The sequence below is a fragment of the Monodon monoceros genome, unplaced genomic scaffold (assembly GCF_005190385.1).
Source record: "Monodon monoceros isolate NGI ecotype Baffin Bay Population unplaced genomic scaffold, NGI_Narwhal_1 Super_Scaffold_1, whole genome shotgun sequence".
Classification (NCBI taxonomy): Eukaryota; Metazoa; Chordata; class Mammalia; order Artiodactyla; family Monodontidae; genus Monodon; species Monodon monoceros.
Window position 1 is genome coordinate 79472203 of NW_021703765.1, and position 22135 is coordinate 79494337.

A 22135-nucleotide genomic window follows, 5' to 3' on the forward strand; every position below is an offset into this window, starting at 1 on the left:
CCGCCAGCCGCCTCCCGGGCAGCAGCAGCAGCAGCAGCAGAGGCGGCGGCAGCAGCTCCGGGCCCGGCAGCCGCGGCGGCGGCGCTCCCCCCTCCCGGCCCCCAGTCCGGCCGCCCCGGCCTCGGTTCCCGCGGGGGACACCATGTACTGGCTGGCGGCGCAGGGAGGCCGGCGCCCGGCGGGGATGTAAGCGCGGCTCGGGGAGGGAGAGGCCGCTGCCGACAGCCGGGCGGCCCGAGCCCCCAGCCCCCAGCCCCGGCCCCGGCCCCCGCTCCGGCCGAGCGGTCGGGCGGGCGGGCGGCGCCAGGCCTGCCGCGAGCCCCGCGCCCGAGCCGGGCGGAGCGAGCGAGCTAGCGCCACGCCGGGCGGCCGGGCGGGTACCATGGGCCGGAGCCCGGGTCCTCCGGGTGCCCCGGGCCCCGCCAGTCTGCACCAGGGACCCCCGGGAGCCCCTCGCAGCCGCCCCGAGATGGTGGCCGAGCGGGCGGGCGCCTAATTCTCCGGAAGGGTTATTCTCTCGCTCCATTCTTATTTTGGGGGGAGCCAGCGAGACAGCTCCTTTTGGGGCGCGCTGGTAGGGTGGGAGGGGGTGGGGGCTGGACGATTTGATTCCTTCGCGTGTGTGTAGAAGCGGCCGCCGCCGCCACCGCGGCGGAGACGACAACAACTTGCTCGTTTTCAGGTTGGGTTAACGGCATGGAGAACAGTCACCCCCCCCACCACCACCACCAGCAGCCCCCGCCGCAGCCCGGCCCTTCGGGCGAGAGGAGGAACCACCATTGGAGAAGTTACAAGTTGATGATTGACCCGGCTTTGAAAAAGGGGCATCATAAACTGTACCGCTACGATGGGCAGCATTTCAGCCTGGCGGTGAGTAGCCGGCGCGCCTCCCCGCCGCCCGCACCCACCCTCCGAGCCGTGGCGAGGAGGGTGGGGGCGGAAGGGTCCGATCGGCCCGGGGACCCCCCTCCTGACCACCCGGCTAACTGTCAGCCGGGTCCGCGGTCCTGGAGTTTGACAAGTGCCTGGAGAAGGGCGGGGGGGGGGGGGCTTGCCCCTGTCCCTGGGGAGTTGGACCAGGCCACCCATTCCGTCCCCTCCCCCCCCCCACCGCTTCCTCCCCACAGATGTCCAGCAACCGCCCGGTGGAAATTGTCGAAGATCCCCGGGTCGTCGGGATCTGGACCAAAAACAAGGAGCTGGAGCTGTCGGTGCCCAAATTCAAAGTACGGCCCCTCCCCCCTGCCCCGCGCCCCTTCCCCCCCTCCCCAAGCCCCGAATTCGAAAATAACGCCAGTCTTGACCGAGCCCAGCCGGATTCTGAGTTCCCGCCGTCCGGGGCCTGGGAAGTTTTGGCGGGGAGGGGGAGATGGCAAAGAGAGGGGTGTCCCCTCTCGGCTACTGTAAACAGACTAACACTCGGTGAAACTGTAATCAAGGCGCTGATACAGTATCCTGTCCGCCCAGCTGGGGGCTCCGGGTCCCCACCTGGCTCCTGCCAGCCCAAGGGCTCGGCCCTGGGACCCGCCCCCCTTCCCAGCCTTGTGGCTTTAGGGGTACAACTTCCTAGCCCAAGGGGTCGCCCCTGCGCTGGCAGCAGGGAGAGGAGGATAGAGTAGGGGGTGGGGAAAGAGAAACTGTTTCTTTTTCCCCTTTCCTTTCGAACCCAGAGGACTTCCACGTTCCAAACGATTTAATCCTCCGCTTCCCGGGCCCGCCCGCGTGCATTTTTTTTTCCAAAAAAAAAATTTTTATTTTTTACCTTTCATTGTTTTCAAAGGGCGGGCGAGTGGGGAATTTTGTGTTTTCCATTCGGTTTCAGTGTTCTCAACCTCCCTTCCCCCTCGTCCCCTGCCAGATCGATGAGTTCTATGTGGGCCCGGTGCCTCCGAAGCAGGTGACATTTGCCAAGCTGAATGATAACATCCGTGAAAACTTCCTGAGGGACATGTGCAAGAAGTATGGGGAGGTGGAGGAGGTGGAGATTTTGTACAATCCCAAGACCAAGAAGCACTTGGGCATCGCCAAAGTGGTCTTTGCCACGGTCAGGGGAGCCAAGGAGGCGGTTCAGCACTTGCACAGCACTTCGGTCATGGGCAATATCATCCACGTGGAGCTGGACACCAAAGGTGAGTGGAGGCCCGCTCAGGACAGCCATCGCGGAGGAGCCACAGGACCTGTCAGTGTGACCCCCTCCTCTCCCAGAGCCCCTCTTGCAGTGTTGGGGAGCCCCTCACTCTTCCTTAGGTGCCCCCTACAGCCTTTTCTTTTGCCCCCTCCTGAGGGTAGAGTCACGTGGAGCTAAATGTGTTGTCTGTTGCTAGGAGACAAGCTGTAATTTACCAAATGTGCCGGTCCTTGGCGACTGAACCCCAAGGGACCACCCGGAGGCTTCCCCACCGCTGACACCCCCTCGGGCCCCGCGCGGAGCCCTGGTGGCCTGGGTTTAGGCAGTCCCCAGTGTTGCCGTCTGTGTTAGGAGAGAAAGCAGGGTTCGTTTATTTGTGGTGGGGGCGCTGACGGAGAGCCACTAGAACGCCTTTAAATATCCAAAGAGTACGTCCCTCCACTAAAAAGAGAGTCCTCCAGGGATCTGGAGTGCCCCTCCCCCACAGGCCGCCCCTTCCCCTTGGAAGTGGGAACCAATCTGGGCCCAGAGTGTGGTTTCATTGATAATGCTCCCGTTGGAGCTGGGCGGGCTGCTCCCGGTGCTCTAGGGTTGACACTGTCTTCCCTCCTCTCTCTTAAAGAGACAGCACCACCTCCCAAGCAGCGGAATCCCGCTCTGTGCTCACTGAGCCTCTGAGCGGCTGCTGGGAGAGCCGGGCTGGGGAAGCCATACCTCCCACCCTCAGGGTCCTGGGAGGCTTCTCCTCCGTGCTGGCTGGGGGGCTGGCAGGACTCTAGGGCATCCCCTAAAGTTTGCCTGTGACCTCTCTAGAGAAGTTCGTACCAATACAGAAGAAAGTGCCCGGTGCTCTGAGGCCCAGCCAGCCCTGTGACTGGGCAGGGACTGTTGGGTCCAGAGCCCCTGGGACGTCCCCTGGGAGACCCTGCATGGGAGGGTTTAGGTGAGTGGCTTCCAAGGGTTTCGTGAGCACGGGGTTTAGGGGCAACTCCGGCACACCAAACCCAAGACTGGAAAATGTAAACCTTTCTTTTTCGCCTTTAATAATGAGCACATATTGACTGTCTCTAAGACCTTGCTTGGGGATGCGGAGGGATACTGCTTCTGGGTGGGCACAGTTATCCTATAAACTCTTGCCAAACCTGTGCCTAATTCTGAGGTTCCTCAGGGCACAAGCCAGGTTCCTGTTCCAGTCACAGCGCCCTTCACCCCCCTTCTCTAGTTTCTCAAGTCTCTGTTGGGGAGACCCCCTTGGGTGGTTGCAGGCTGACCTCTCCCTGAGAATCAAATGTAGAGCCCCTCCCCCATCACATGCCCATTTTAAGGAGTAGTCAGCCCTCACCAGAATTTCATTTCTGCAAAAAAAAAAAAGAAAAAAGAAAAAAAGAAAAGGCCCTTAGAGACTGCCACCAAGTTTGTATTTCAAGAAAGAGACCGGTAACGAGTGGCTCAAGGAATGCGGCTCCTTTGCATATGTCGGCAGCTGCCTCGGAGGGCTCTATAAATACAGACAACCTGGCCCCCTGGTCTACAGAGGCCTCTCTCTGCCGGGGGGTGGGGCTGGGGCGGAGGGTTACCAGAGTGGCTCTGTGGGCCGGGCGAGGACCTTGCGGAGTTCACAGTAACGCAGTACTAGAGGGCATTTTACAAACTCTGACAGTCACCTGAGAGAGTTAACAACAAAACTGTCACTCCTGTGTCACTGGGTTTCCTCTTCACTTGCTACAAGGCCCTGGATGTTAAGTGGGAAGGTGAGAGGATGGGGATTACCCCTTTCTTTGGGTGGCATGGCCCAGGTGACAGGAAGGGGCTTTGTGTTGGGGCTGGCATTTCTGTATTTGGGGGAGTCCCAGCGCCACGAGGCATTAAATTCTGAATCTCAGGATCAGAAAAATCATACAGTTTAGGAGCTTCACTGAACAGATCGGACTCCGGAGTGAGGTGATAGGACTCCTGAGTGAGGTACAAAGAGAGAGAAGTGGGAACTTGGTCAGGGTCACTTAGCTTCCCTAGGCTTGGGGTCCCAGGCGCAGGGGCCCCACAAGGATGCCCACCTGTGCGGGCTGCCCCATCCTGGAGCCTCACCGAGTCCTTCCTCCCTTGCCTTTTCCACAGGGGAAACCCGCATGCGGTTCTACGAACTGTTGGTCACGGGCCGATACACACCCCAAACCCTCCCAGTGGGCGAGCTGGATGCTGTCTCTCCAATCGTGAATGAGACCCTGCAGGTGGGTTTATGGCTATCAGTCCTTTCCCCGCCTCCCCACCCCATCACCAGCTCCCTGGATGTGGCTGGCCCCCACCCCACTTCACCATCTCCAGTGTCAGACACCAGGAAAGGAGCCTGGCTGTGCCCACCAAGGCTTCCAGCAGGGGGTCTGAAAGCCCTGTTTGCCAAAGCTGTCCTCTGGCACGGCCCCCAGCCCTCTCTCTGCACACACTGGGATTCCCATCCCAGAGATCCAGAGTCCATGTGCTTTCCACGTTAATGCTGAAACACTGCTGTGTCCAGGATCCTAGTCTCTGGTGTCCCGTGCACCCCTCTACCCCTGCCGCCAGGAAGCCGAGTTCAAGTCCCTCCTTCCAGAGCAAGATGGATTCCTTCCCCACCCACCGCCTCCCAGGACCTCACCTGGACCACCATCTCATGGGGAGGTTCTCATCCCAGCTCCTACCCCAGCATCAACCCAGCCACCCTCTGGAATAGCTTTTCCAGAGTGAACAGTCTTTGCTTACTTGCTGGTCAGCTGTTTATCAGGCACTTTACGTGTTACGCTATTTTTTTTTTTCTTTTCCGGTACGCGGGCCTCTCACTGTTGTGGCCTCTCCTGTTGCGGAGCACAGGCTCCGGACGCACATGCTCAGTGGCCATGGCTCACGGGCCCAGCCGCTCCACGGCATGTGGGATCCTCCCAGACCGGGGCACGAACCCGTGTCCCCTGCATCGGCAGGCGGACTCTCAACCACTGTGCCACTAGGGAAGCCCTACGTGTTACACTATTTAAACCCTAAAACATCAAGAGGTTGGAGGGACAAGGCCCTTGGCCACCCCCTCACTTCCAAGACCATCGTCTGCTATCTCTACCTGGAAGGTCTTTGATATCTGACAGCCTGGGGCAGGAAGGAAATCCCAGTTCAAACCAAGATGTCAGGGTCTTATCTTTACTCTGCTTTAGGGATTAGGAAAAACCCTCAAGGTTCTCTGAGGATAATTGGCTACCCCAAGATTAGAGAAGGTGAGGACCATCCAGACACTCCTCTTTAATCTCCCCCCTTCCCCCTGCCGCCGCTGCTTCCGTTCACTATGCTGCAGCTCTAGAGTGACCAGTTTGGCTCCGAGCTCCCCGGTAGCTGGAGTGAGAGGGGAAAACAGTCCCATTCTATTGCACGTTTTCCCCCCAGTGATCTCAGACCTATCTCTCTCTCTGTCTCTCTCTCTCTCAAGCTGTCAGATGCCCTGAAGCGCCTCAAAGATGGTGGCCTGTCTGCAGGCTGTGGCTCTGGCTCATCCTCTGTCACCCCCAATAGTGGTGGGACACCCTTCTCCCAGGACACTGCTTATTCCAGCTGCCGCTTGGACACGCCCAACTCCTACGGACAGGGCACACCGCTCACGCCGCGCCTGGGCACCCCCTTCTCGCAGGACTCCAGCTACTCCAGCCGCCAGCCCACGCCCTCCTACCTCTTCAGCCAGGACCCCACAGCGAGCTTCAAGGCTCGGCGCCACGAGAGCAAGTTCACGGACGCCTACAACCGCCGCCACGAGCATCATTATGTCCACAACTCTTCTGCAGTCACCGCAGTGGCAGGGGCCACAGCCACCTTCAGGGGCTCCGTGGACCTCCCATTCGGGGCAGTCAGCAGCAGTGGGGGCGGCAGTGGCCCTCCATTCAAGGCCCAGCCACAGGATTCAGCCACGTTTGCCCACACTCCACCGCCTACCCAAGCAGCCTCCGCTCCTGGAGTCACATTCAAATCAGCTTTCTCTCCATATCAGACTCCTGTACCCCCTTTCCCCCCGCCCCCTGAGGAGCCCGCTGCCGCAACCCCCTTTGGGGCCCGTGACAGTGGGGAGTTCCGGAGAGTACCTGTGCCCCCGCCCCTGCCGCCCACTGAGCCCCTGACAAAGGAGAAGCCAGGCACGCCACCTGGACCCCCGCCCCCTGATGCCAACAGCATGGAGCTGGGCGGCCGGCCGACCTTCGGCTGGAGCCCTGAGCCCTGTGACAGTCCTGGTACGCCCACGCTGGAGTCGTCGCCTGCAGGGCCCGAGAAGCCCCACGACAGCCTGGACTCACGGATCGAGATGCTGCTGAAGGAGCAGCGCACCAAGCTGCCCTTCCTTCGGGAGCAGGACTCAGACACCGAGCTGCAGATGGAGGGCAGCCCTATCTCCTCCTCCTCCTCCCAGCTCTCCCCACTGGCCCCCTTTGGCGCTAACTCTCAGCCTGGCTTTCGAGGCCCCACACCACCCTCCTCACGCCCATCCAGCACCGGCCTGGAGGACATCAGTCCCACACCACTGCCTGACTCGGATGAGGATGATGAGCTTGACCTGGGCCTGGGGCCCCGGCCCCCACCCGAGCCAGGACCCCCAGACCCTACCGGTCTTCTGGGTCAGACAACTGAGGTGGCCTTGGACCTGGCTGGAGACAGGACCCCCACCTCAGAGAAGATGGATGAGGTACCATGGTGTCTGTTCATCTCTGTCTGGGATTGGTTTTGTCTGTCTTGTGGCTCCCTCTTTCCTCCTTGAAACATTCTCCCCGTCGGATAACTAGCTAAGACCCAGAAGCAGCAGGACTAGGGCAGCCAAAATAACAGATCACAAATAAAAAGAGAATGAAAAGAGGATACGAAAAGCACCAGGGGCTGTGACTGAGCAGCTGGTTTGCTCTGAGCTCCCTAGCAGCTTTGGTGAAAAGGGAAACATGACCTAGCTCTGTTGCTCTCCTTGCTAGGTATGGGAAGTCAAGACCTTTTTCTGGGGATAAATTCTGACTTGAGCTTCTTTGGTTGGAGTTTGCTGAGATCCCAGAGAGGTGGACTGTGGTGATGGTTTGGGGCCTCCTTCTCTGTTGGGAGGCTGGGACCTGATCAGGACTGGTCCTGACACTCAGGCAGATTTGGGAAGAGGGATCAGCCAGAATGTTCTGCTGAGCTAGGTCAGGTGGCAGCTCTGGAGCACTGTCTCCTAGAACCTGGTGCCCTCTGAAGAGATGGGAAACTGTGGTGGGCAGGGAGGACATTGAAATGTTCCTCCTCCCTCTCCCCCTGCGTCCAGGACTGAAGGAGTTAAGGGCTAGCCCAGGGGGAGGGCCACAGCCAGAACCGGGCTGAGTTGACCACCCCCCACCCTCTGCCCACCCAGAGATCCTCCTCTGGGGTCTCACTGCAGCCTGAGGGTTGGGGTGGGCGCTGCTGCATGCCACATTCCCTTGGGGGAGGATTCTGTCATCTTCCTTGGCTCTGCTCCTCCCCCCTCCTGGTCCAGGCACCTGCCCTGGCCCTCCTGGCCTGGCAGGCATGAACAGCAGGAGCTCAGACACAGCTCTGCGCCCCCCCGTGGGCGGTAGGGAGGAGGGTTCCTCCTCCCCGAGTCCTTTGATTAGGCCGATGTGGCCGCCTCAGGGAGGAACAGAGAGGAACTTGGCTTGCCTGGGAGGGGATTGCAGGTGGCTGGGGCTCCTGGGGGCCTCCAGGCTGTTCTGGGGAAGTGGTTTCTGGCGCTAAGGGGTTCAGGCAGGGAGAGCTGACAGGTGTGCAGAGGTGGGGGGGCTGCTGGCCCTGCTGCCAGCCTCCCTTCTTCCCTCCCTCTCCTGCCGGAGGTTAGGGGATGTTTATTTAACCACGCTCACTGGCTGATCCAGGGCCGGGAAGCCCAGAGGAGCCAGAGGGAATGGGCTTTCCCACGGTGTCACTGTAGGAAAGGGGAGACTGAGGCCCAGAGAGCTGGGGTCGGGGATGCCCCGGGACATCAGCCCAGGGAAGCCCGGGAGTACTGATAACCTCCAAGATGGCCCTCGGGAGCCCCCTGCTGACAGTCGGGAGAGCAGCTCCCGGGTTCCTCCGGCCTGAACCCGAGGGAATCCCAGCCTAGGCTGACCACAGGGGAGAGCAGCACAGGGGGACACGCCCTTTCTTCACAGAGGCTGTTAAAAGTTCCGGCTCCAGTCCTTAAGTCTTGAGCCCCACCCCTGTCACTTACTGGTCATGTGGCCTTAGGGAAGTTACTTTCCCTGCCTGAGTCTCAGTTTCGTCATCTGTGAAATGGGATAGTGAGAGTAGCTGCCTCACAGTAATCTCGGCTTAAGTGAGGTGCCACCTGGGAAGCTCCAGGAGCTGATGCCGGCCATTCAGCCGCCAGTTCCCGCCGGTTCTCTGCCCCTCGGACGCGGGAGGGGCGGAGGGAGGGGCAGGGCCGCGGGCTGGGCTGGATCAGGGTCTCCCTGTGATTGGCTGGCAGCCGCGGCGGCGTTAACCCTATGCGTGCTGCGCCTGCCTTGCTGGGCGCTGTCCAGGACTGATCTGGCGCTGTCCCTGAGTATCTGGCTGAGCCTGCCAGTGCCTCCCTCAGCATGTGTGTGGGACCCTGAGAGGCAGAGTGTGTGTGTCTGTAGAGGGGACAGAGCAAAAGCGAGGGCTTTCTTCTGCTGCCTTAGGTTTGCTTTTCCTCTTCTCTCTCCCCGCCCCCCATTTCCCTTTGAAGCCTCCCTCACCTGTACGTCTGACCTCTGACCTTACAGCCTGCACAGACCCTGCCCCCTCAGCCTTCAAATGCACTCCCTGGCAACCTACAAAGGCTCTGTCTTCCCAGCCACGTTCCTCCAGGCCAGGGCCTGAGCCCCCTTCTCGCCTCGGGTCCTGACACAAGAGCCTGGGGGTAGCCCATCTCTCCTCGCCCTACCCCTGCTTTGCCTTCTTGCTCCACCTCTACCTTGTGGACCCCGTGCCCCCCTCCAGTTCCAGGCCTCTGCATCCACCTCCCCAAAGCCCCATGTCTGAATGAAAAGAAGTCCTTTCCCGTTTCACAGCCAGGTCATGCTCGACTCCTCCCATTCACGTGGTGCCACGGTCCTGGATTCCCACAACAGCCCCCTGACGCCTCGCTCAGCAGGCACCCTGGGCTCGCATCCCAGCCCTCTTTCTGACTGGCTGGGCGTCTTGGGCCAGTGACTTATGGATAGCTCTCTGAGTGTGTTTCCTCACCTGTCAGAAGGGATTGGACTAGAGCCCTACGTTGTGAGGTTAGGGTACAGATGAGAAATACGAGATATTATGTGCTGACAACACTCAGCCCCACCGCGGCCCGTACTAAGACTATATGAAAAGAGTAACTAAGGAAAAATGTAAAGACATACCTCCTATTCGTGCACCCTTACTACTTGCTAAACGCCCCCGCTGCTCGTGTCACCTTCTCTGCCAGGCCCTCTCTGCCACAGTGAAGACTACAGGCCAATTGGGAACAAAGGCTAGTGAGCCACTTCCTGGTTCAAATCCGGGCTCCATCTCTTAGTGGTTGTGTGGCCTGGGCAAGTTCTTAAGCTCTCAAGTGTTCCAACTTCCTCATCACTAAAACTGGTGATAACAGACCTACTTTACAGGGTTGTTCTGAGGATTAACTGAGTTAAGGTGCGTAAAGTGCTTAGAAAGGTGCCTGGCCTGTAGAAAAGGCTAGAGAAGTTTTAACTATTAGTATTATCTTCTCTGAATGCAAATTGAAACAGTCTCTCAAATTGAAACAGAATCTTTTTCCCTCTTCACACCTCACTCCCCTTCCCGGCTTTCTTTTTCTCCATGAAGGACTATATATTTCACATTCCTCCTAGTTATCCTTTGCCTTGTCCCTCCAGAAGTTCAGCTCCAAGACAGCAATAATTTCGTCTGTCTTGTTCACCACTGTGTTCCTAGCACCTGGAACAGTGCCTGCTACACAGCAGGTGCTGAGCAAATGTTTGTTGAATGAATGAATGAGTGAATCTGCATGATAACCCCGTGAGGCAGGTGCTGTGGTGCTCATCATGCAGATGGGGAGACTGAGGCTTAGAGAGATTAAACGACTTGCTTGAGGCCACGTGGCTAGCAAGGGAGGGGACCAGGATCAGAGCTGCGGAAGCCACGTTGCTCTCTCTGTCTTGTAGAAGGCTTCTTCTCTGACCTGCGGGTGTTCAGCAGGGGGATCTGGGAGCCTGCTGGGCCACCCGGGCTCACCCTCACCTCTCTCTCCTTGCTCTCCCTGCAGGGGCAGCAGTCCTCGGGGGAGGACATGGAGATCTCAGATGATGAGATGCCCTCGGCCCCCATCACCAGCGCTGACTGCCCCAAGCCTATGGTGGTGACCCCCGGGACGGGGGCTGTGGCAGCTCCCTCTGTGCTGGCCCCGACCTTGCCGTTGCCCCCGCCCCCTGGCTTCCCACCACTGCCCCCGCCCCCGCCGCCCCCCCCGCCCCAGCCTGGCTTCCCCATGCCCCCTCCTCTGCCCCCGCCACCGCCCCCACCGCCCCCAGCCCACCCCGCTGTGACAGTGCCCCCGCCACCGCTGCCAGCACCACCGCCCGGTGTCCCACCCCCGCCCATTCTGCCGCCGCTGCCGCCCTTCCCACCGGGGCTGTTTCCCGTGATGCAGGTGGACATGAGCCATGTGCTGGGCGGCCAGTGGGGAGGCATGCCCATGTCCTTCCAGATGCAAACGCAAATGCTGAGCCGTCTGATGACGGGCCAGGGCGCTTGCCCCTACCCGCCCTTCATGGCCGCCGCAGCCGCAGCCGCCTCCGCCGGGCTGCAGTTCGTCAACCTGCCGCCCTACCGGGGCCCCTTCTCCCTTAGCAACACTGGCCCCGGCCGCGGGCAGCCCTGGCCACCCCTGCCCAAGTTTGACCCGTCAGTGCCGCCACCAGGCTACGTGCCACGCCAGGAGGACCCGCACAAGGCCACGGTGGACGGTGTCCTGCTGGTGGTGCTCAAAGAGCTCAAGGCCATCATGAAGCGGGACCTGAACCGCAAGATGGTGGAGGTGGTGGCCTTCCGGGCCTTCGACGAGTGGTGGGACAAGAAGGAGCGGATGGCCAAGGTGGGTGGGCGGCGCGGCCCTGCAGGGGGGCAGGCGGCAGAGACCCGGCCAGGCAGCCTCTCTCCTCCCCAGGCACGTACTGGAAACACCGCCACCCAGACCCCCAAAGCAGGATAGTGTGAGTGTTATTTTGTGAAACCGGTGTGTCGATGACACAGGTGTGTACTTACAATGCGTTCCTTTTGGGTTCCAACCTCCAAAGCGCGAGGGCCCCTGCTCCGGTGCGGGCAGCCGTAGTAGCCGCTTTGCAGGTGAGGAAGCCGAGGGTCAGGGAGGCAGAGTGGGGCCCTGGGGGCGTCCTGAGTAGTCGGCACAAAATGAGGTAGGTTCCAGGAAAGGAAGTGCCCAGTTACCACGTGGCTGTCACTGTTGAGAGGACGGCAGGCTGCTCAGGGGACAGGGCTGGTGGCAGCGCCGTAACCATGGTGACCTCCCCCTCCTCTCTTGCACCCCAGGCCTCGCTGACCCCGGTGAAGTCCGGTGAGCACAAGGACGAGGACAGGCCGAAGCCCAAGGACCGCATCGCCTCCTGCCTGCTGGAGTCGTGGGGCAAGGGCGAGGGCCTGGGCTACGAGGGCCTGGGCCTGAGCATTGGGCTGCGCGGGGCCATCCGTCTGCCCTCCTTCAAGGTCAAGAGGAAAGAGCCGCCGGACACCGCCTCGTCTGGCGACCAGAAGCGGTTGCGACCCTCAGCCTCCGTGGATGAGGAGGATGAAGGTTTGCGCCCCTCCGCTCACCGGGTGCTGGGGTCTCCTCCTCTCCCGTGCACCTGGCCCGGCTCTGACAGCCTTCCTTCCCCACAGAGTCTGAGCGGGAGCGGGACCGCGACATGGCGGATGCCCCCTGTGAGCTCGCCAAGCGGGACCCCAAGGGCGTGGGTGTGCGGCGGCGGCCAGCCCGGCCCCTGGAGCTGGACAGTGGCGGGGAGGAGGACGAGAAGGAGTCGCTGTCGGTGTCCTCATCGTCGTCGGCGTCCTCGTCCTCGGAGTCCTCGACAACCTCGCCCTCATCCTCAGCCTCCGACAAGGAGGAGCGAGAAAGCGCGGAGGAGGAGGGGGAGGGGGAGGAGGAGGAGGGGGAGGAGGAGGAAGGCCCCAGGAGCCAGATCTCCTCCTCCTCGACCTCATCCCTGTCCGATAAGGTACCGTTCGGGCTGGGGAGGCCTGGGGTGCTGGGCCAGGGGAGGCCCTTCGGCTCACCTTTCCTCCGTCCCTCCCCCCAGGATGACGATGATGAAGACAGTGACGACGGGGACGAGTCTGAGAATGACGACGAGGACGCAGCCCTGTCGGAGATGAGTGAGAAGGAAGAAGGGGACTCAGATGGAGGTGAGCGGGGCTCCCGGCCCAGTCCGGGGTCCCTCTGCAGAGCGCAGAGCCTGTGCAATAGTCAGCTATACTCTGGGGGCAGATCTCTTGACTTTGAAGTGTGAACTCAGTAAAGCACAAACAGGGCATGCCCTATGATTCCTTTCTCGTGAAGTGTCCGGAAGGGGTCAATCCACAGAGACAGAAAGCAGACTAGTGGTCTCTGGGGTTAGGGGACGGTGGATAGACGGGTGATCGCTAAAGGGAACGGGCTTCTTCTAGACAAGGGCTAGTTATCCACATTGTGAATATACTGAATACCACTGTATCGTTTACTTTAAGACGGTTAGTTTTATGTTATGTGGATTTCACCTCAGTTTAAAAAAACGTGATGACTAGTTAGTACCGACACACGCACGCACGCGCACACACACACACACACCTGAGGGCTATGTTCAGCCCAGTGCCGCCAGTTGTGAGACGTTTGGTGAAGTACCTGGCTGGAGCACAGCAGATAATGACAGCGCCCCTGCCTGTGTCCCCCGCCCAGAGGAGACAGTGAGCATCGCCACCTCCAAGGCTGGAGCTGAGTCCTCCAGTGAGAGCTCTGAGTCTTCTGACTTCGAATCAAGCTCCGGGTCCTCCTCGTCACCTTCCGAAGATGAAGAAGAACTGGCAGCAGGGGAGGAAGATGAGGCGGAAGGGGAGGAGGCAGCTGCAGAAGAAAGCGTGGCTCCCGCTGCCCCTGACGAGGACTTTGAGGACGTGGCCACAGGAGCATCCGCGACGGAGTCACTGGTCCCAGAAGAGGAGGTGGACATCGAGGCTGAGGACGAAGCCTCCGAGGCACGGACCCCAATACTGGAAGAGCCTCCCTTGCCTGTGGGTGTCGAGGAGCTGTCTGGCTGCAAGGAGCCCCCCGACGAGCCAGGCCTGAACCAGGAAGGGGCCAGGTTGCTGTCTCCAGAGCCCCCTGCTGGAGAGATGGAGGCCCGGCCCCTGCCATCCCCGGAGCCCACCCCAGGTAACACTTGCAGCCCCTGGGAGGGCGGTGGGCATGGAAGCAGGATGTCCTCACCATGAGAATGAGCCCAGCCTCCTTTATACTAATCACTTCACCTTAACTAGTCAGTTTCCTCATCTGTAAAATGGGATCCGTGGATTGTGCTTCCCCCGTGAGGTCATATGGGAGGACAGAGTGAGATGGCTTATGATGTGCCAGCATGGAGCCTGGCACCTGTTAGATCCCAGAGGGGTCTGCTGCTGTCACCATTCCTCTGTCAGTATTTCCCTGGGGTTTAGTCCTTGGACCTTTAATTAGTCCCATGAGATGCTCCCAGAAGAGGGGGTGTGGGTGCAGGTGTGTATGGTCATTTCAGTGACAGAAAGCAGCAGAGAAGGCCTCGGGGTGCTGGGCCAGTTGAGAAGAGGCCATGGACGCTGCCCCCTCCACCATCTTGGTGGAGCTGCACAAAGCATGTTAAAGGCTCTAACAACGCTGTCCAACGGAACTTTCTGCAGTGATAGAAACGTGCTGTACAATAGAACTTTCTGCGGTGATAGAAACATTCTCTCTCTGTCCTGTCCAATACTGTAGCCACTAGACACAGTGTTGCTAAGAGCAGTTGAAAGGTGGAGAGTGCCACTGTGGAACAGAATTTGTGACGTCTCATTTTCATTAGTATAAACTTACATAGCCACATGTGGTTAGTTTGTACCGGTAATAGTCCTTGAGGAAAGAAACCCGTTGTATTTTGTTTAATTCTGTGTTATTTGGCTATAGAACCACAGGTCTTTGAATATTGTTAAACGTATTAATGGAGCCTCTATTGTCGTCCCCAGTACTGTTTTACAAACTGATAATACAACAGTGGACCAAACAGACAAAAATACCTGGGGCTTACACTCTGGGGCAGGGTGATGGATGACAGCAGATAAGTTAGAAAATGTATTCTGTGACAGTAGAGATAAATGCTAAGAGAAAACCTTAAAGGCTCTGAAAAGTCCTGCAGCAAAGAGACTTGTTGGATTTTATTTGATAGAGCTCATTTTCTTGGTCCATGGGATGTTCCCGGTTCACAGGAACACCGTTCTAAAGACAGTGTCGAGGGCTACAACCATGTCTCCTGCATCTTTGATTTACTCCCACCAACATTTATCAGACACCTACTGTGTGCCTGACACTGGGCCGGGTGCTGAGCGGTCCTTGAGCGGCTTAGCTGGAGGAGGACAGTCCGTATACTCACAGAACCCCTAGGGACCCAGAGGGTATGAGTGCATACCCAGAGACGTGTCAAGTGCATAGTAGGGCAGCATAAGTAGGGTGCTGAGGGACATCTGAATCAAATAATAAAGGTCTGGTTTTTGCCCACCTCTCTGCAGAGAACAACCTGGAAGCGGAGCCTGCGCCCCCCGCGCTGCTCTCCTTACCCCTGCAGCCACCGTTGCCGCCCGCTCGACCACCCCGGCCACCCAGCCCACCACCAGAGCCCGAGACCCCAGACCTCCCGCTCCCAACAGTCCCTCTGGAGCCTCCCCATGAGGACCAGCCCCCACGTACTCCAGGCCTCTGTGGCAGCTTGGCCAAGTCTCAGAGCACGGAGGCCGTGCCGGCCACACCGAGTGGGGAGCCCCTGCCGTCGGGGGGCAGCAGTGGCCTGCCCCTGAGCTCCCCGCAGCTGCCAGGCAGCCCCTTCTCCTACCCATCCCCATCCCCCGGCTTGAGCAGCGGGGGCCTCCCGAGGACACCTGGCCGGGACTTCAGCTTCACACCCACCTTCCCTGAGCCTGGTGGGCCCCTGCTCCTGCCTGTCTGTCCCCTCCCAGCTGGCCGGCGTGATGACCGGTCTGGCCCCCTGGCCTCCCCTGTGCTCTTGGAGACAGGCCTGCCGCTCCCTCTGCCCTTGCCCTTGCCCCTGCCCTTGGCATTGCCCGTACCCGTCCTGCGGGCCCAGACTCGGGCCCCCACCCAGCTGCCACCCCTGCTGCCTGCTCCGCTGGCCCCCTGCCCACCCCCCATCAAGAGGAAGCCGGGCCGGCCCCGGCGATCCCCGCCGGCTGGAATATCCTTGGATGGGCCCTTGGTCCGGCCGCCAGGAGGGCCCCCCCTGGGCAGGGACCTCCTGCTTCTGCCAGGCCAGCCACAGACCCCTGTCTTCCCCAGCACCCACGACCCCCGGACCGTGACCCTGGACTTCCGGAACGCGGGGATCCCGGCTCCCCCCCCACCCTTGCCCCCCCAGCCTCCTCCGCCCCCACCTCCGCCACCTGTTGAGCCCACCAAGCTGCCCTTTAAGGAGCTAGAGAACCAGTGGCCCTCCGAGGCCATCCCTCCGGGTCCCCGTGGGCGCGACGAGGTCACCGAGGAGTTCATGGACCTGGCCAAGGTGCGGGGGCCCTGGCGCCGGCCACCGAAGAAGCGCCACGAGGACCTAGTGGCCTCAGCCTCCCCCGAGCTCTCACCGCCGCAGCCCCTCTTTCGGCCCCGCTCGGAATTTGAGGAGATGACCATCCTGTATGACATTTGGAATGGCGGCATCGACGAGGAGGACATCCGCTTCCTGTGTGTCACCTACGAGCGTCTGCTGCAGCAGGACAACGGCATGGACTGGCTCAATGACACGCTCTGGGTCTACCATCCCTATATCCTGCCAGGCAGGGTGCGGGGGCTGCACCTCCCAGGATAGCGCACATCACTGTCACTTACGGAGCAGTGTCTATGCCGGCACCATGCCAGGCTCTGTACAGAGTCATCACTGGCACTTTTAAACACTGCCCTCTGTGCCAGAATTGGCAGGTCTGGGGGCTAAATGTAACAATGTGATTGTACAACATGACAGAAGCAGGGGCTGACAGAAGGTTCACTCTCCCTGGCTCCCTCCCATCGCCTAATTTAATCTTCCCAACAGCCTAGTGAGGTAGGGGCTGCTATTATTCCCATTTTACATCTGAAGAAGCCGAGGCTCAGAGAGGTTAAGTTACCTGCCCGAAGTCACACAGCTATGAAGTAGCAGAGTAGACATTTGAACCCAGGCAAATCTGGCTCCAGAATCTGCGTTCTCAGCCACGATGCCACGCCACAGTCGGTTGTTACCACAACCCTATGAAGTTGGCGCTGCTTTTATCCCTGTTGTACCAGATGAGTTTATTGAGTTTATTTACTCTGTGTCAGGAACTCTGCTAAGTGTCTGTAGTCATTCCACGGGGCATCGTCATCCCCGATTTGCATATGGGGAAACTGAGGCAGAAGGTGGTTTTTTTTTTTGTTTGTTTGTTTTGTTTTTTTTAAAAAAAAACAAAACACCTAAGGCCATGCAGTTGGGTACCTGTCAGAGTTCTGACCATGGTGGAGATGACCAGTGGGCAGGTGCAGGGAAGTGGTGTAGGTGTGGGCCGTGGAGCTGGGCGTCCTCGGCCTCCTGCAGATGGGTCTGAGGGTGGAGAGGCCAGGCCCGGGAGGGCGGGTCTCCAGGCAGGACTGGGAGGGCCTCTCCGAGAATGTCCATGTGGCCCTTGACCCACACCCACCCACCAGCCTCTCTTCAGCTAAGAAGAAGAAACGGGACGACGGCATCCGGGAGCACGTGACAGGCTGTGCCCGCAGCGAGGGCTTCTACACCATCGACAAGAAGGACAAGCTCAGATACCTCAACAGCAGCCGCGCCAGCACCGACGAGCCCCCCACGGACACCCAGGTACGGCCATCAGGGGCCTGGACACCCCGGAGCCTCCCGGGCTGCGCAGAGGGTGGGGCCCTCCTGGAGGGGGTGTCAGGCACCGGGAGCGGTTGTGGAGCCAGAGGGGCTGGTGCATGGAGCACGGAGCGTGCCACTCCCCTGGGTGCTCAAGTGTGAGAGGTGAGGTGAGGGGCAGGTAGGGGAGAGCCTCCGAAGGGTTTTAATCAGGGATACGAACAGAGTTGAGTTGCATTTCCAGAAGTTTCCTTCATTCTTCTTGAAATTGAGGAAATAAATTGGGTAGGTTGGACATGGGGGGCCGTGTGGGAAAAAGAAGATGCATTTGAAAGACTCTCAGGAATATTCGAACATTAGAAGGTCAGATGGATGGGACTGGGGGCCTGACTGGTTACAGGAGGCAGAATGGGGTGGGACGCTGCTGGGTCCGGCCTTGGGGACTGCGTAGCTGGATGCCAAGCACTGAGGTGAGAAGGAAGGTGGGACCCCCACTTTGGGATGGTTTGAGTTTTGGGGTTTGTGGAACATCCAGGTCGTGAGGGCTGGCGGACAGTTAGATGTATGGGTACAGTAGAGAGCTTGGGAGAGGGACGTCTGGTCTGGGGACCTAAATTTGGGCATCGTGAGGATGGAAATGTTAGCCAAAGGCCACAGCAGGGGTGAGCCGACCCGGGAGAACATCTGGAGGGGAGTGAAGCTCCAGGTGTCAATGGTGGGGACAGAGGAAGAGGGAGGCCAAGAGAGGGAAGGGATGCGAGGCTGCTGGGAAGAACCGTGATTTTGAATGAAGCCTCGGGGTGTTAGGTAGACAGACACCCACCATCTCTGTCCAAAAAGCGGAGATGCTTTCAAATCTAGCTGAGAAGGGAAACGATGGCAAGAGTGAAGAGAACGCTGTGTCGTCTTGTTTAAGATTAGAGGAACTTGATCACATTCAGATTCTGACGGGAAGGACCCCGTAGAGGAGAGGTGGCTATTAGGACGCTCGGAGCAAGGAAGCTGGGAAGCTAGGGCCACAGAGCTTACGGTGGGGTTGCCAAGGATGAGACGGGGATGCAGGTTCCCTGTGGCCAGCTCCCCCAGGCAGCCGCACCCCTCTCTGATCTGTCACCCGCCGTCCCCATCCTTGTACCCATCCTCACAGGGCATGAGCATCCCAGCGCAGCCTCACGCCTCCACACGGGCCGGCTCGGAGCGGCGTTCCGAGCAGCGCCGCCTGTTGTCCTCCTTCACTGGCAGCTGTGACAGTGACCTGCTCAAGTTCAACCAGCTCAAGGTGAGGCTGGGCCCCACCTGGGGCGGCCGGGGCGGCCACAGAATCCAGGACCAGGGCTCTCACCCTCATCCCCTTCCCTCCCCCAGTTCCGGAAGAAAAAGCTCAAATTCTGCAAGAGTCACATTCACGACTGGGGCCTGTTCGCCATGGAGCCCATTGCGGCCGACGAGATGGTCATCGAGTACGTGGGCCAGAACATCCGCCAGGTAAGCACTGCCGGCCAGGACAGGTGTCGGGGTGGGGCTGTGGCCAGCCCCGCCCAGACTGAGGCCTCTTCCTGGCCAGGTGATTGCGGACATGCGGGAGAAACGTTACGAGGACGAGGGCATCGGTAGCAGCTACATGTTCCGGGTGGACCACGACACCATCATCGACGCCACCAAGTGCGGCAACTTCGCGCGTTTCATCAACCACAGCTGCAACGTGAGTGCCCGGCTCGGGGCCGCCGCCCCTGCTGCTGTGCCAGGAGGACCCTCAACCGGAGGGCACAGGAACCGGCGCGGCCTCCTGCCCGAGCTCGGGGCCCACGAGGATAGTGGGGAGGGAGGTGGAGGTGTGAGGCCTTATCCGAGGAGCCGTTCTCCTCTGAGCTTCAGTTTTCTCATCTGCAAAATGCGCATAATGAGACCAGAGGTGCTCGTGACGTGGTCCACACAGCTGGTATTAACAGAGTCCCTTCCCCGTGCTGGGCGTTTTCGATGCCTCTGGGGCAGTGCTGGCCAGTAGAACTTTCGACAGTGACGGAAGTGCTCTGCATCCTTGCTGTCCACTGATATACACGTGTGGTGTTGAGCGCTTGAAACGTGGCTAGTGTGGCTAAAAAACTGAGTGTTTTTTTTTGCGGTACGTGGGCCTCTCACTGCTGTGGCCTCTCCCGTTGCGGAGCACAGGCTCCGGACGTGCAGGCCCAGCGGCCATGGCTCACGGGCCCAGCCGCTCCCCGGCATGTGGGATCCTCCCGGAGTGGGGCACGAACCCGTGTCCCCTGCATCGGCAGGCAGACTCTCAACCACTGCGCCACCAGGGAAGCCCCCAAAACTGAGTGTTTAATTTAAATTAACTTAAAGAGTCACACTCAGCTACTGACGGCTGACATGGCACAGGTCTGGGTGTGGAGGTGGGCGTTGATAACAAGGGTGGTCCTCTCGTGAATATAAGCACAGGGAGCTTCAAATGGAGGACAGGCACCCCTGGCTGTAGGTTCAGGTCTTGGCATCGCTACTTAGTGACCGACTGTAGGCAGGTTACTTCATGTCTCGGTGCTTCAGTTTCCTAATCTGTAAAACTGGGATGATAACAATCCCTCCTCGTAGGGTGTTGGGAGGACCAAGCGGGTTACCGAGGGCAGGCCTTCTGTGCGGATACAGCGGGCGCTCAGTACGTGCCAGGTCGCACGACTGTGACTTGATCATACCCTGGGGCCCGTAGGGACTTCGCTGTGCGTCTCCTGTGAGAGCTGAGGGGTAAGAGGGAATTACCCGGGTGCGGTAATGAGTGAGTGAGGTGAGGCCTGGGGCAGGGAGGGAGAACACCTGTTTGAGGGGCAGTGGGATGAGGTAGGGGGCAGAGGGCAGGGTGAGAGGATGAGGTTGGCGGGGTTGGTGGTGGCTGGGTCACTCAGCCTTGTAAGCAGAGCTGAGAACTTTCTCTAAAAGCCGAGGCCGGCTATTGCCCTGGGGTGACGGGATTTGCTGTCCCTTTGGAAACATTTCCCTGGCAGCTGGGTCAGGAGTTATTCTGAGTTCAGAGAGGCAGCGGGAGCCACTGCAGTCCAGGCAAGTGATGACAGAATCAAGAGGCCCTTTGAGGCAGAAGCCGCTGGGCATGGTGGGCTGGATCCAGCACTGCTAGAGGGGAGGCGGGGGGCAGATGCTCGGGGGGCTGGGTGCGTGGGATGGCCGCTCCCTAGGTTTGAGTTTACTGACTCAAAGTTGTCTCCTTGAGCTGCCACAAGGTGGATATGGAGCAACTAGTTGGATCTGGGGGCCTGGAGTGCAGGCAGGCAAACCTTTTCTGTAAAGGACCAGGTAGTAAGTATTTTTGGCCGTGTGGCCCAGACCATCTCATAGCAACTACTTAACTGCCGTTGTAACAAAGGTAGCCATAGGCAATATGTAATGAATGAGCGTGTGCCAATAAAACTTTATTTTCAAGAACAGGCAGCTGGGGGCCGGAGTTTGCTGACCCCTTCTCTAGAGCTCAGAAGTAGGGCCTGGGCTAGAAACATAAATTTGGGGATCACCTGCGGTATAAAAGTAAATTGGATATTTCCCTGCGAAATTTGTTATTATTACAATCATGATTCTTATTTAATATCAGAGACAGGGGGCCCTGGTCCACCAGATGGGGGAGCCGAGGCCTAGGGCAGGTGGCCAGTGGGCAGTGGGGTCATGGGACCAGTACATCAGGCCTTGAGCACGGGGCTCGGTTGGGTTTGGGGGACTGCGGTCAGGGAGGGCCCGGGTGGGGTCCCAGGTGGTCGGCTCACCCTCCCCCCTACATCCCACCCACAGCCCAACTGCTACGCCAAGGTCATCACCGTGGAGTCGCAGAAGAAGATCGTCATCTACTCGAAGCAGCACATCAATGTCAACGAGGAGATCACCTACGACTACAAGTTCCCCATTGAGGACGTCAAGATCCCCTGCCTCTGCGGCTCCGAGAACTGCCGGGGGACCCTCAACTAGGCCCGGTGCCTGGGGATGTCAGCCGCCCCCGGCGCCCGAGCGTGGACCCCTGGCCCCGGGGCCAGACCCCACCTCCCACCCCCATTTCAGGTGCTGTCCCTCTACCCAGCAGCCGTGCCAGGGCCTGGCGCCCCCAACACTACCCCCAGGACCCACCGCAGCTCCGGCCCCTCAGTGGGAAAGGGCTTCTCTGTCTCTCAGCTCATGTCTCTTTCGTTTTTTTAAAGAAATGCTCCTTTCGGGACTTTGGTTTCCGGTGTAAATGTCTCCCCCCACCCCCTACCTCCCCGGCGTCTCCCCTTCCTCCACCTCTTTCTCTCTGTCTTCTCTGTCCAGCCTTCCCTTCCCGGTCAGCCTCTTCCCATGAATGCTGCTACGTTGTTTTCGTCTTCTCATTCTTTTCTTCCTCTTCATGAGAAAAGACGCTTTAACCATTGAAATGTGAAGGCAGAATCAGAGAGCGGGGACCCCAGGCAGGGGCTGCGTGGTTTGATGGTGTGTCGGTCCACGTTCTGGAACCCTCCGGGCCCGGGCGCCGGGCCAGGTGCTGCAGAGGAGGGGGGTCGGGCCAGGCGGCTTTGACCTCAGAACACTACGGAAGGCCCGCTCTCTGCCGGCGGACTCAGTGAGAAGACCCCCCCCCTCTTTCCGACCCCCCTCCAGTCTGTTCCTTCCCCAGCAGCCTGGGGGTGCCTTCCCCCCTCCCCCAGCAGACCCTGGTGGAGCCACGCTGGTCCCAGGCAGGAATTTCCCCTGGGGCTCTCCCTGCCACCCCACACCCCTCCACCCCCCAAATCTTGGGTTCAGTGTTTACTTTCTCATTCGAATGCCAGCGGGGGGGGGGGGCTGGGGGCGGCTGCGGGGGGGCTGGAAGGGTTGTGTTTACTTACCCTCTCCTGCCCTCACCTTCACCCCCAGGGGAGAGAAGCACCTCCCACCAGGGCAGGCGGGTCCCGAGTCCCGCCACTACGGG

General features: G+C 59.6%; 1 protein-coding gene across 4 annotated transcripts; it reads left to right on the plus strand.

Annotated features, from left to right (window-relative positions):
- Window positions 1-13: 13 nt before the first annotated feature.
- SETD1B (SET domain containing 1B, histone lysine methyltransferase) lies at window positions 14-21988 on the plus strand. 4 transcript variants are annotated; one of them, XM_029226576.1, is made up of 17 exons: window positions 14-186; window positions 683-870; window positions 1128-1226; window positions 1859-2129; window positions 4244-4356; window positions 5574-6812; window positions 10371-11198; window positions 11654-11915; window positions 12002-12339; window positions 12421-12526; window positions 13056-13529; window positions 14888-16147; window positions 17033-17199; window positions 18344-18475; window positions 18562-18681; window positions 18761-18898; window positions 20989-21988. In XM_029226576.1, exons 2-17 carry the CDS (start codon window positions 697-699, stop codon window positions 21160-21162), a joined length of 5895 nt encoding a protein of 1964 aa, XP_029082409.1. In that variant the 5' UTR covers window positions 14-186; window positions 683-696; the 3' UTR covers window positions 21163-21988. The 4 variants fall into 4 exon arrangements, with proteins under 4 accessions (XP_029082409.1, XP_029082402.1, XP_029082392.1 ...); XM_029226569.1 differs by having other exon boundaries at window positions 12002-12526; XM_029226559.1 differs by lacking the exon at window positions 20989-21988 and having other exon boundaries at window positions 18761-20334.
- Window positions 21989-22135: the final 147 nt, after the last annotated feature.